Source organism: Alosa alosa, chromosome 22 (assembly GCF_017589495.1).
Source record: "Alosa alosa isolate M-15738 ecotype Scorff River chromosome 22, AALO_Geno_1.1, whole genome shotgun sequence".
Taxonomy (NCBI): Eukaryota; Metazoa; Chordata; class Actinopteri; order Clupeiformes; family Clupeidae; genus Alosa; species Alosa alosa.
The window spans coordinates 7,359,512-7,373,276 of record NC_063210.1 but is presented as its reverse complement, the minus strand read 5'-3'; the positions used below and the strand labels follow the sequence as shown (position 1 = coordinate 7,373,276).

The 13,765-nt window shown below is 41.4% G+C and overlaps 2 protein-coding genes across 3 annotated transcripts in view; one reads left to right on the top strand and one right to left on the bottom strand.

Moving 5' to 3' along the window:
- Positions 1-4,611: 4,611 nt before the first annotated feature.
- On the bottom strand, positions 4,612-8,017 carry zdhhc4 (zinc finger DHHC-type palmitoyltransferase 4). Of its 2 annotated transcripts, none has more exons than XM_048233453.1 (7): positions 7,896-8,017; positions 7,423-7,553; positions 7,219-7,292; positions 6,887-7,065; positions 5,886-6,011; positions 5,359-5,603; positions 4,612-4,998 (listed from the first exon to the last, which is right to left on the bottom strand). In XM_048233453.1, the coding sequence occupies exons 2-7, from the start codon at positions 7,543-7,545 to the stop codon at positions 4,705-4,707; spliced, it is 1,041 nt and encodes a 346-aa protein (XP_048089410.1). In that variant the 5' UTR covers positions 7,546-7,553; positions 7,896-8,017; the 3' UTR covers positions 4,612-4,704. The 2 variants fall into 2 exon arrangements, with proteins under 2 accessions (XP_048089410.1, XP_048089412.1); XM_048233455.1 differs by having other exon boundaries at positions 7,811-8,008.
- Positions 8,018-8,362: 345 nt separating this feature from the next.
- The window catches only part of grid2ipb (glutamate receptor, ionotropic, delta 2 (Grid2) interacting protein, b), a 29,073-nt gene continuing 23,670 nt past the window's right edge, over positions 8,363-13,765 (top strand). Inside the window, exons 1-4 of the mRNA XM_048234106.1 lie at positions 8,363-8,485; positions 11,389-11,642; positions 11,929-12,261; positions 12,697-12,851. Coding sequence (XP_048090063.1) covers positions 11,397-11,642; positions 11,929-12,261; positions 12,697-12,851 — 734 coding nt within the window. The 5' untranslated portion in view covers positions 8,363-8,485; positions 11,389-11,396. The remainder of the gene's footprint in view (positions 8,486-11,388; positions 11,643-11,928; positions 12,262-12,696; positions 12,852-13,765) is intronic.

The following is a 13,765-nucleotide window of genomic DNA, read 5'->3' as shown; positions in this document are numbered from 1 at the left end:
TTCAACCAACCACGACTCCATCGTTTGAGTTTTGACAGTGATTGACGGCGGGTGGCATGTGACAGGTTGGGTCGAACCATCCTGGTATGGGGGTGACTCTGGGTTTTTAGGATAATGAAATTGAATAGCCTACTGAAATATAATATTCATTGTATGAACTTATATTTTCCTGAAATATTTATTAAATAATTGTTTTTAAAGTATCTTTGCATGGATTCTACTTTTTAAATATTTGTATATTTTAAAATGTTCATGTATTAGTACTAGCATTGATTTTATTTTGATTTTTAAAGAATTAAAATATAAAAAGCGTATTATAAAAATTCTTATATTTTGACATGTATCTCACCACAGCAAGCTCTATGCATTTGTGTGTAGTAGGGCAGACTGTCCTGGATCTGGCAATATTATTGCCATGGTGGAGGGATTCTCTGGGGCTGAGCAATTTACAGACATATGTGGTGTGCGCCTTACAGAAATAAATGCCATTATTTTATTTAGTGATTAAAAATGACCTTTCTGCGCTCCATATCTGTGACAGAACTGATCTGACCTGACTTGACCCGAGTTTGCTTGTTAGCCAGTGTGTGCCTATGGTGTCTGCACCTATGATTCTCTACAACTTTTTACTGCATTGCCATGAACAAAGTAAAGGCAAAAAAGGTGTTTCTTTGTCGAACAAATTGGGATGCAATGTGAGCCTTAAATTGGATGCCATGCAGGAATTTGCTGGGATCTCAAAATCGGATTATGCACATTATTTGCCATAGAGAAACACACAATAGCGTTGGATTATAAACATGCTTTGCCACAAAAACAGACAAAAACGTGAGGTAAATCAAGCTATATGAAGTTATTATTTTGTTGTCACTTCGTCTGTTTTATAACCCAGAAGGATGTACTTGGTATCAAATGATAGCTCTGTGTCTCCTCTTTCATCTGACGGGCATATCTACAGTATGCCATCACAGGTCCGCGAGTAATTCAAAGGAGAGTAGGCTAATGGGTGTTGGTTTTTGTACATGACGTTATTATTTTGCAGTCACTTCGTCTCGCTGCAATGAACAGTTGCGGAGCAATGTAACAGAGAAGAAAGGGTGTGTTTTTTGACGGACTTTGCGTCAATCGGTAGCCTGGAAACCAAACTCTCTGACTTAGCAGCATGGAGGTATTGCTTACCGAGGTGAAGTTAGTTTGATATTTGATATTCGGATATTCGACAGATATTCTTTTTTTTTTTTAATGCAGCCGGTTTCACCCCATGTTTGCAGACAATGTACAAACAGATGGCCTGTCTACTTGTTCCCAGCCGACCTACTTAGGGACCATCTATAAAGTACCTTCTGAATTACCTTCATAGTCTTTTTTGTCAATAGCTTTGACATCATGTGACCTAGTGACTCCAAACCAATGCAGAATAGTTATCCTTTATGATACTCATCAGACACACCTCTTTTTATAGTCACTGTATGCACACTGTATTTTATATGAATATTTTAAAGAAAATACATTATTTCATATAAGAAACAGACTCCTTTTTTTCAATACCTCCCAAGCCATATGTCCTAGTAACTCCAAACCAATGCAGAATAGTTATCCTATATGGGACTCATCAGACACACCTCTTTTAATAGCGACTGTATGCACGCTGTATTTTATATGAATTTTTTCAAGAAAATACATTATTTCATATAAGAAACAGACTCCTTTTTTTCAATACCTCCCAAGCCATGTGACCTAGTGACTCCAAACCAATGCAGAATAGTTATCCTATATGGGATTCATCAGGCACACCTCTTTTTATTGCGACTGTATGCACGCTGTATTTTATATAATTTTTTTTAAGAAAATACATTATTTCCTATAAGAAACGGTCTCCTTTTTTCAATACCTCCCACGGCATGTGACCTAGTGACTCCAAACCAATGCAGAATAGTTATCCTATATGGGACTCATCAGACACCCCTCTTTCTATTACCATTGAATGCACACTCTATTTTATATTAATATTTTAAAGAAAATACATCGTTTCCTATAAGGAATGGTCTCCTTTTTCAATACCAAAACCAAACACCAAACCAATGCAGAATATCCTTTATGGGACTAATCAGACACACCTCATTTGTTTCCTATGGAAACTGTTTTTTTTCTCAATACCTTCCATATAATAGTAGATGCCAAATATTTTTTCATATTGAGGTGTGTCTGATAAGTACCCCATAGCAGAACAGTTCTGTATTGATCTGTGTTGTCTAGGACCCCTGGCAGCAATTGAGCAAAAAGCTGTTTTCCATAGGAAATAATAAATGTGGAAATAAATGTGAAAAAATTAAAATATAATAGTTCATGCAAAATATTATTTCACATTGACGTGTGTCTGATTAGTATCACATAGCAGAACAGTTCTATGTTGATCTGTGATGTCTAGGACCCAGTATATTGAAGGTATTGAGCACAAAGCAGCTTCCATAGGAAACAAACTGGTTTTCTTTAAGAAATTAATATAAAATAGTATGTGCAAAAATCATATTAATTTGAGGTGTGTCTGATTAGTCCCATATAGGCTACGTGCACTTTGTACGAAATTCGGCACAGCTGGTTCCAGTCTGTCTCCTAGTTACATAGTAACATTAAGCGTCTGTTCCTGTCATTGCTAAAACAATAAACATGAGTGCTAACGTTACTAAATTTCTGAAAATTGTAAACGGCTCAAATGAACACTGCTGTGTGCCACTTTGTGATAACTATTCTGCATTGGTTTGGAATAATAGGATAATTATTCTATATTGGTTTGGAGTCCCTAGGTCACACACAGAGCTGGACAGTAACGGACTACTACATTTACTTGAGTACAGTACTTGAGTACAGTTTTGAGGGATCTGTACTTTACTCGAGTATCATTTTTGGGGAGTACTCATGACTTTACTCAAGTACATTTGAGAGGCAAATATTATACTCTTTACTCCACTACATTTCTATCCATAACCGTGAGTACCTTCTAAAAAAAAGGAAAAAGAAAAATCTCAGAAACCCTTAATTTGTTGTTTCCCTCTCAAACGTGATTGGATTGTGCAGGCGCCACTGATTGGGACAGCCTATCAGCAATCACCTTCAGCTTTCCGCCAAAGTCAACTCCATGGTTAGATTTAGATAAGAGACGAAACCATGGACGAAACAATGGATGAAGACGCAGCAGGTCCATCCCGGGAATGTGCCAACCTGTGGCCCCACCTCGCCAGACTATTTAAATTTTCTGAACAAGTTAATGATAGTTTTCGCTTCAAGTGTTTCCATTACAAAATAGTATTTTGTATTTGAAATACGTATTTTAAATACATGTATTAGAAATACTGCCCATCCCTGGCAACATGGTAAAAAGATGGAAATGACTTAATTTTACTTTCAATTCCTTACATTCTCCAAGGTATTAACATTAAATTGTTTCATAACTCCATGTAGGATGTTTCTGTACATAAATGTAAGCACTGTGGCAGTAGTAAAATGTACTCTTGTACACTTGATACTCAAGTACTTTTAAAAACAAGTACTTTAGTACTTTTACTAAGTAGAAATCTGACTGTTGTACTTTTACTTGTACTTGAGTAAAATTTAGCAAAGGGTATCTGTACTTTTACTCAAGTAATGAAGCTGTGTACTCTGTCCGCCTCCGGTCACACGGCTTATTGAAAAAAGGAGACCATTCATGGTGGCAAATAATGTATTTTCTTTAAAATATTCATATAAAATACAGTGTGCATACAGTGACCATAAAAAGAAGTGTGTCTGATGAGTCCCATATAGGATAACTATTCTGCATTGGTTTGGAGTCACTAGGTCATATGGCTTGGGAGGTATTGAAAATAGAAGTCTGTTTCTTATTTGAAATAATGTATTTTCTTTAAAAATTTCATATAAAATACAACGTGCACATAGTCGCTATAAAAAGAGGTGTGTCTGATGAGTCCCATATAGGATAACTATTCTGCATTGGTTTAGAGTCCCTAGGTCACATGGCTTGGGAGGTATTGAAAAAAAGGAGACCATTCCTTATGGGAAATAATGTATTTTCTTAAAAATATTCATATAAAATACAGTGACAATGAAAAGAGGTGTGTCTGATGAATCCCATATAGGATAACTATTCTGCATTGGTTTGGAGTCACTAGGTCACATGATGTCAAAGCTATTGACAAAAAAGACTATGAAGGTCATTCAGAAGGTACTTTATAGACGGTCCCTAAGTAGGTCGGCTGGGAGCAAGTAGACAGGTCATCTGTTTGTACATTGTCTGCAAATACGGGATGAAAAAATTGATTATCTGTCTAATATCTGAATATCAAATATCAAACTAACTTCACCTCGGTGTATTACCTTGCTTAGCAGAGTAGTTACTTCGGAGTACTGTAGGGAAAAGAAATCGAGCGGAAGTACGTAGGCAGGCAGGGGCCAAGCTAGTCAATCGGGTTCTAAGGCTAAGGGTTGTTTTAGATGGCAAAAAAAAATGGCAAAAACTGTCTTTTTTTACTTTCAAATAAAAACAAAGAGGAATACAAAGTTTTAAATCCAAATATTTTGTTAGTGGGTTGGATATAAAATTCATACTAGCATGGATACTTACAAAAACATTTTTTTTATTTTGTGATAAGATTACAGCAGTCATTAAAAAAAATATTAAGTGACAACATAAAAAATTCGTTCAAAGTTTCATTTGTGTTTCCTTTTCTTCAGAGGTTTCAAAGGAACAAAGATTTCCCTCAGGTTCTTCAGGACTCCCCTGCTGTAAAACCCCCTGAGTGGGTTGAAGGGTGTGTGGCAGCGGTTCCCTGCGTGCGGGTGGCAGTGCTGACAGCCCCGGCCCCGCGCCTTGTACCACTCGTTAGAGGTGTGGTTCCCCAGCGCCAGGAACAGGTGGAACATGGCGTAACCCGCCAGCAGGAAGAAGACAAAGATGAGGAAGCCCAGCATGAACACAATCCTGGGGAAGGTCAGGAAAAGATGCTGCAGAGAAAACGTGCATGTGGATCAGTCAGTGGGACAAAACAGTCCTCTTCTAATAGACTGGCTAGTGGCAAGAACAACTCTTGGTTTTATTACTCAGTTTAGCAGTTACTGACAGATTACCTTTCTAAAATTTTACTGACAGAAATCTTCAGTAAAGTGCTTTTCTGATGTTTGTTATATTTAAAATCACGATAATTGGGCTACCCTGTCCTTCAAAGGCCCCCTTAAACCGACATCTCTGGCAGAACAATTAGGTGTTCCAAAAATAAAGAAAGATCAACACCCACTTGAAGGAGAGTCTTGCAGGCCTTGCAGTTTAGCTATCAGCCGTCCCTGTGTCACAGAGCTCTGACTCACCTGGACAATAAAGACGATGCCTGTGGGCTGCTGCTGGCCTTGGGCGTCAACGTAGTGTGCATGCATGAGGCCCGTCCTGAACACCACGTTCAGCAGCAGGTCCACAGTCAGTATGGCAATGTCCCCTGCCATGACACACACACTCAGCATGTACAGCAGGAAGTAGCGGGTGTTCTGAGCTCCGATGCAGTTGTTCACCCAAACGCAGTGATGATCGAACCGCTGCACACATCTGTTGCACACCCCTAAAGGAGACAGGAAGGAGAGGTCAGAGAAGACGAGCATAAGAAAGGTAAGATGTCAGTAGAAATATGGACATGGCAATCAATTTCTACTTGCCCAGTTAAACAAGATTAAACCATATATTATGCACATTGACACAAGTTAATTTGTGTTTTTCTATTGTTCATTCAATTGTATTACAGTGTAACTGACCTACTTTCTAAATGTCCCTACTAATGAATACCCTAATATGAGAGGAACAAATCGCTCCACCATGTCTAACAGTGCTGTTGAATTGCACTTACTGCAGTGTTTCGACCTGGCTGGTTTGACCAGGTTACATGTTGGACATGTCTCTCCCGGATAAAAGAGTTCCCCATCATATGGATATACTTTCACCTGGGTGGCATGCTTAGCTTTTGTCACCGTGCCTTATGAAATAAAGAGCAGAACAAACATCAACAGATTAATTTCTTTCTTTCCAACAACAAGGAGGCGGACATTCTGCCCCTCAACAGCCCCCTCCCCCCAGACAATTGCACTATCCTATCCCATCCACAGTATTCTATTTATATTTATGAAATGTATATACCAGTATTTCCCACAGAATTGAATTCCATTTGTGGTGGTTGGTTTGCAGAATTAACTCGAATACAACAGTTTTTTAACAAATTAGCACAGCGTGGTTTTGATGCTAACCAGATTGAAGCACAATTTAGTATAAAATCATTGTGTGGTGGTCAATGTTGATATTGTGGTGGGCCGCCACAAATAAGTCAATGTATGGGAAACACTGTATACTGTAATTACACTTACACATGGCCATATTCTACTGTTCTTTACGCTGTTCTTACTGCACATACACTTATTTTTTTACTACTCCTATAATGTTGTTACTGTTACTACACTGCACATATCTGTGCATACTGTACATATCTGTCAATACGGTTCATACTGAATATCCATATTTATTCAGTTTTTTTTATTACTGTTATTACTGTTAATACACTGAATATATCTATATATTTTTTTACTACTCTTATAATGTTACTGCTACACTGTTCTTACTGCATATCCGTATTCTGCTCTTAAAAGGCTACTGCTGATACATTGCATATTTATATTTATATTTAAATTTAATTTATATTACTGTAAACCTTGCACTTTTCTGCTTTTTTGCACTTCTGGTTAGATGCAAACTGCATTTTGTTGTCTCTGTACTTGTACTCTGCAAAATGACAATAAAGTTTAATCTAAAACAAAATGGAAAGATTGCACAAAAGGAGACATGTCCCATCTTGCTCACCAGGGTCGCGGCTACAGCAGAGGTAGAAAAGGATGAGATGCAAAACCAACAGCACATAAGGAACGCATAGGTTTGTCAGAGTAGTGTCCATCTCCTTACAGTATCCAAACACTTCGTAGGAGTATTCTGTGTACACTGCACCTTCCAGCAGGAGATGCATGTAAATAAATAGGTTGTTCCTGTAATTTAAGGCAAATAGCAGATGTAAATATAATGTAACAATGACATGTAACATTTTGGCTAACAGTATTGGGTCATTAAAACAGAAGCCAAATATTCCTGACATACATCTTGAATGTTATTTGTTATGTGTATGAGGTGTATCTAGTCACCTTTCATGAAAAAGCCTGTGGACGGCTCTACTGCATAATCTTTTCAGCCATAGTGGAACATATGGAGAGACTGCCTGCAAAGCAGAGAACAACATTATTGTATTGGCCTGCCAGCTTAGAAGGTACAGTGATGTTTTGGTTAAGCACACTAGATCTGCTTTGTACTGTTGTGTAGCTCCACCATGTGTACATCTGTGGACTTACATTTGTCAGGCTGCCATACTGGCGCCCCAAGGTAGTCTGCTCCTGACCAGCATATTTGCAAACAAGAACAATGCAAGTCACCACGACCACAACATATACAGCAAATAGAGTAAGGAAGTCCATCTGCTAACCTGTGAGATGAGGTAAATGCATACTGTCAACAACAAAATTCAAGGGCGTGGGAATAGAAAGTTTTCTTTCTACTCCCAAATTCTACAGGTTGCTGATTTCTCATATCAATAAACATACATAATCAAGCACGCATAGGCTATTCTGTAGTTAAAAGTTAGAAGTTAGAAACGTATCTAACAATATTCCACAGCATTGTCAACAACAGCTGCCCAGTCGTTAATGTTGACTCGTAACAAGCTCTCCTTCATTCACACACCATGTTGCCTGTTACCCCTGGTGTTCAGTATATGGCTGCTGCGGTTTTTTGGGTAATGTTTTTGCTAGAATTGTGGATACTTTACCCCTGAGATATAACCTCATCCTACTCTTTCGGTTTGTGTCCGCTTGCTCCTCAAATCTTTGCTTGTATGCTATCCGTATCCAACCGCGCTATTCCACTTCCTGGTTGCCACATATCTGACGTCACGCAGTGACGTATGTGCCCACAAAGTTTGCCTAACCTAGGCCTACCTGTTTGGTGTTTCTTGAAATCATGATGATCATAATCACAATCATCAGAAATTATTGCATTTTTTTCTGTCAAGAAGATTAGATTTCGGAATCTTTTCACATTTTACACCAGAAACGTACCCTAATACATTAAATAAAAGCATGCTAATTATCGAGGTTTTTTTTGCTATAATACGTAGCCTAAATCAACATAGAAGCGTGTGGTATCCACATGGTCTGTATTTAGATCCACTGTACAGTTCACGAAGACAGACTTCTGGGATTGGGTTGCTAGGCTACCTGACTCCTTAACTTGTTATCATGTTACACATGGTTCAGTAGAGGAAGAACTGTACTGATGTCATCTCCTTCACCAGACCGTGATACCATAGCCTATAATCAACTTAATTCACCCCCTGCGGATTCCACCCGTGTGAGGGAGGTAGGTGTTCATTTCTTTATGCTAATTTGATGTCTTGCACACTTATAAGATAGGTCTCTAAATGTGAATGGTATTCTCTGTCAGTCTAATGAGTGTTCTAAGGGAAATTATTATTGTCTGTTCATGGGCAGGAGGAATATTGGCTAAGTGATTGCTGTTGTAAATATTACTGCAGCCTACAACCGAAATGTTCTTACTCTCTGAGCTAATTCAAACATAATTTTGCCAATTTCACAGCCGATGTGGGGATATTGAACTCCAAATGTTCATCACAGCCATACACACTTGAGTTGTAAAATGCATCCAGTGTAACATTACTGGTAGACATCTGACTATCCAGAAGCACAAACACAAGCCAAATTTGATCAAATTTCCAGTGCCTGTCCTGTCTCCCTCTGAAGTTAAGAATAGAAAACATTTACTAGAGTGTGTGATGGTTTGAGTGACTTCTCAAGAGCTGTAATGGGAGACAGTGACTGTGGAACACTGTCTGTTTGGTGGTACAAGCATCACTACTAAATTATTCACTCAGCCCTGTATAACGCACCGTGAACAATCCTTGAACAAATGACACATCCATCTGCCACAGGAGTCTGTAACTGGTGGCATCACAAATTACATAAATTTTTCACCCGAGTAGGATTGATTGACGTCAATTGTGGACCGCTTATGTGGGTGTTATACTGTACCAGCTCTGTCAGTCAGTCAGTTTAGGTGTAGGCTGTGAATTTGTGGTTGTTTTCCCTTTTCACAAGGAGACAATGAGAGAGCTAGAGCAGAGCCTTGAAAGTGCACCTGCTTGACCCAACTACTCCCATTCCTAGACAGAAGAGTACAGCAGTGCATGAGCTTTCCAGTTTAAGATGCGTGTGAGACCAGCAGCTGATCATCAGCTGACACTATTGACATATTATACTACATCGTACTACAGTATACTACATTACACTACACTGTACCTCCCTATGGTACACTACACTGCATACTGTATACTGTACTGTACTATACTACACAACAGTTTTAACAATACTGTCACCATCAGTGGAGTTAAGTGGTGCACAGGAAGTGTAATCCAATCATCTGGGAAAACATAGTGAGGTGATTTGTATTCCAAGCCCCTCCCTCCACTCTGAGTGTGGAGGTCTTCAGCTTAGTGCATCTTATTATGAATGGAGGCATGTGTTTCTGCCATGCGGTGCAGCCACCTCGAGACACTGCTACTTTTAAGCTGCTTACCCCTCAGCAAAAGGCTCTAAATGCCTCTCTCCTCCTGCTGCTGTGGTGAGTAGTGAGTGTGTGAGTGAGTTAGTGTGAACGACTGTGTGCGAGTGAGTGAGTGAGTGTGCAGCAGTGGCAGAGTGCTGCGGATCACACAGACGCTCCAATTAGCCATCACCGTCCTCCTGGATCCTCAAGCCGATTCTGGGCCACTTACTGGCCCTTGGAGAGGGAGCCAGCAGCTAGAGCAGAGGAAGGGGTTGGTATTTATAGAAAAATGGGGCCTCACAATACCCTTTTTTGGAGGAAGAATTATTAAGGATCTGTGCTGCCGTGTCCCAGTTTCGTGATTGGTGCTTGCGCAAGTGAGGCTTCCGGACCTGAACAGCGCTCCGGTGGAGAGACTGCAGAGTCAACTTTGCCGGCAAGGGCACTTTGGTCCCGTGCGCGTACCACCACCATCATCCCCGGCTCGCGCGTTCGAGGTTGCAATGCTCCTGAGGGCCGTCTCTGTGTGGGATGACAGGACATTTTAAAGTCACAGTCCTGCGGCGCGCTAAGGAAGAGGCGAAGACGCTGTGGGGTGCGCTGTAGACGCGCAGAGAGGGGATTTTTGGTTTGGACATTGCTGTCGAGACCATACATTTTGACCGCTGTCCAGCAGAATTGAGTCACAATGAAGAAATTCCTGCAGAACAAGAAGGGACGGTACTCCTTGCGCCAGGGAAAGTCAGTCTCTCGGCAGTCCTCTAAAGATTTCTGTAAGTCACTCTTTCGCAACTAGAAGTCAGATTTCGATTTTATAGTTAACCCAGATAGTGATTCTGTGTCACGTGCTGTGGTACACAAGAGGCTCCCTTGGATGTGCATCCAGGTCAATGTGTTTAGGCTGATATTTTTTTTTAATGCTGAATTAACTGATCATAATCAGACTCTAGCTGGCATACCATATCCCCCTTAAAGCCTCCAAAAATAAGTATTATATTTTGGGTAAACTAATACTTTAATGCTACTAAAACTGAAAGCTTAGCTATCTGTATTGATGGGATTCGTTGCTCCCTGTAGTGTATATTTTGTGCCTCATCTGAATTAAAGACCTGTAGCTGATTCCCTATTGTGCTGTTTGTGTTCAGTTTTATTAGAATCACTACAGTCGAATTTTGGATGGTTTTACACAGTCCAGATGATCACATCTGTGGTTAGCTGCAGGGCAGTGAGAGTACGGGCCTCATGCTTCATTTTTCCGGGTCAGAATGTGTTGGTTGAATGAGGTCAGTCCCCTTGAAAGGTTCAATCATCTCAGTGGAGACTTCCGCCGAGATCTACGGAGTGATTCACATCCACTTCCTTAATGCTGTTCTTACGAATCTGAACTCATGTCTGTGCACCTCTTTAAGAATCTTTTGACATGCTGCGAGTGTCCTTGGCCTGTACTGTTTCTCAAGAGCCAAGAATAACCAGACACAGGAATCTCTTGTCAACATAATGTTTTTTGATCGTGCCTCTGCAGACAGACATGATTCATACGAAAACAAACAGATGAACAATGAGAAAGTGGTTGACCATAAACTGTGTGGTAACAGACCCAACACCACTAATTTAAGAATTATATTTAAAACCTCTCTCTCTCTCTCTCTCTCTCTCTCTCTCCCTCGCTCTCATTCTCTCTCTCATACCTCATACAACAGTCCTCACTATGCCGGCATCCAACCAGGGCTGGCCAGAGGAGTTTGGTTTCCAGCTGGGGGGCAATGGCCCCAGCTACATTGTGTCTGTGGAGGAGGGCAGCAGTGCCATGCTGTCAGGCCTGCAGCCTGGAGACCAGGTGCTGGAGATCGAGGGTCAAGACGTGTCCACCCTCAGCGCCCAGGAGCTCATTGCCTTGGCCCAGTCACAGAAGAACATCCCCCCCAGCATCGGGGTGGTCTCACGCATCCATCAGGTCTGACACAGTAACACAGATTGATGTATCGATGTGTTGCCAGATTTGTCATCCATGCTGTCGTACTTGCTAACTTGGGAACCCAAGTTATAATCAGATTATTATCTCTGTCTTCTATTTCCTCCTTCTTGATGCTCTCTTACAAATATCTATGCCTCTTCATACTTCTTAAATGTCATGGATGTTGTTTCCTTAACAAATGACATTGCATATGCCTTGTAATCATGAATAGCCAGTCAATTTTAACCAGAGCCTGAAATAACCTGTGTATATCTGGATGCCACAGATGGACATCACCCCAGGCCCTGATGGCCGATTTGGCTTCACCATTGTAGGAGACTGCCCCCTCCTGGTGGAGGACTGCTCCCCATTCTCGCCAGCGGGTCGCAACGGGCTGCGTGCGGGCGACTACGTCATGGAGGTGAATGGCATCCCGGTGAAGGACCACGAGACGGCGGCGGCGCTGATCAAGGCATCGCAGGGCCGCACGCTGCGCCTGGGGGTGCTCTGCATGGGCAGCCGCCAGAAGCGCCACAGCAACAGCATCGACGACTCGCAGCCGGGCAGCGACGGACTCCGGCTGGACCGCAAGCACAAGGCCCTGGAGTTCAACAAGAGGGTGGGTGTCCGGTGTGACTGAGGCAGAGTGAGAGAGAATGATCGAGAGATAGAGATTGAAGGAGAGAGAGAGAGAGAGAGAGAGAAAAAGAGAGAGGGGGCGTGAAGGAGAGAGAGAAAGCAAGGTCTGACCTCTGCAGAGTGTAGCCATAGAGATATCACTGGGTAACCATAGAAACCATATAACTGGAGTTGGCATTTGAAAGGACTTGCACACTGCTAGCACTACTACTACTGGGATATGGACGCATGCACATGTCTCTAAAAAGTGAAGGGACTCATGCACACACTTCTTAAAAAAGTCACTGAACCCTAGTGTCAGTTTTGCGTCTCTCCTTAACAGAGAAGCCATGATTAATTTAGTCAGCTCTATAGTTTTACACAGTAGAAGCATAGTAATAAACAACAGTTGGTATGTATTGTGTTTTTCCTTCAGATTGACCAAGTGCTTGGTGACGAGCCCGAGGTGAAGGAGAAACTGTTTGCTGTTCTGAAGCAGTACGCTGCGGAGAGGAAAGTGGATTGGCTGGCCTCCGTCCTCCCTGACATTTTGACCAATGAGGAGCAACAGAAGCTCATTGCTAACATCAGGTACTCTAAGCAACAGATCCTACACATGTCTTTGCCATCCCTTGTGCGGGTATGTTGTTTCCATGGCATTCCCCTCCACTCTCCGTTGAAATTGTGTCCGGTTCTTTAATATGACCACAGGAGGGCTGCATATTCCTATTTCCATTCATGTCATGGAGATATTGGCTGAACAGTTAAGACCTTGGAGTCTGTGTGTGATGATATGTTTGGAAGAGGTTATTTTCAGTCTGCCAGCATAAATCAATACAGCATAGGATTAGCATTTCTGAGGTTATTGTTAGCAAGCTTTTCCTTTTGTAAAAAGCGGGATTATCAGGGTCTTTCTTAGTGTCAGTCATTAGGACCTCACAGTGGGGTGGTCGGACTCCATCTGTTGCTGAAAGGCAAGCATTTAATCGGGTGACCCCCTCCAATGCTAGTTAGGCTGGCACGTTGGTCCTGTGTCAGGCACTGGGCAGTAGCCCATTGGAAGCCAACTAAGTCAGTGGCGTGAGTAGCGTGAGTGGCATGCCATTCCTACACTGCCTATGAGGATGTGTTAGCTGGCAGCCTGGTACAAAGGGTTTGCCAGTTGGTCGGATTACCTTGTGGTTTTTGTTTATGTTTGAAATAGTTCAAAACTCTAGCAACACACAACCCAATGTGATCATCACAATGGCACCTCTTAATAGCATGCTACTGTATATGAACTAAAGTGGTGTTGAATTAATATATTAGGTGTATGTGGGTGTATTGTGTTTAATGTGAGTCCATGGTAATTAACACTTGCTCATGATTATCCATTGTGCCGAGGCATAAGTAATTGTATGCTTTTAGTAATTAGCCAGCCTTAACAGTGATAAAGTGCCCAATATCCCACCTTCAGCTTTGATACTTTATTTAGTTGCATCAAGCTTACTGCCTTTTCTACTCCG

Bases quoted from the DNA above. Each gene is read 5' to 3' on its own strand.
- zdhhc4 (XM_048233453.1), bottom strand. From the start codon at position 7,545: ATGGACTTCCTTACTCTATTTGCTGTATATGTTGTGGTCGTGGTGACT. The intron at 6,012-6,886 runs GTGAGCAAGATG...TTATTTCATAAG, and splicing joins CTGCTGTAGCCGCGACCCTG to GCACGGTGACAAAAGCTAAG. The intron at 5,604-5,885 runs GTAAGTGCAATT...TGTCTCCTTTAG, and splicing joins AGCCAGGTCGAAACACTGCA to GGGTGTGCAACAGATGTGTG.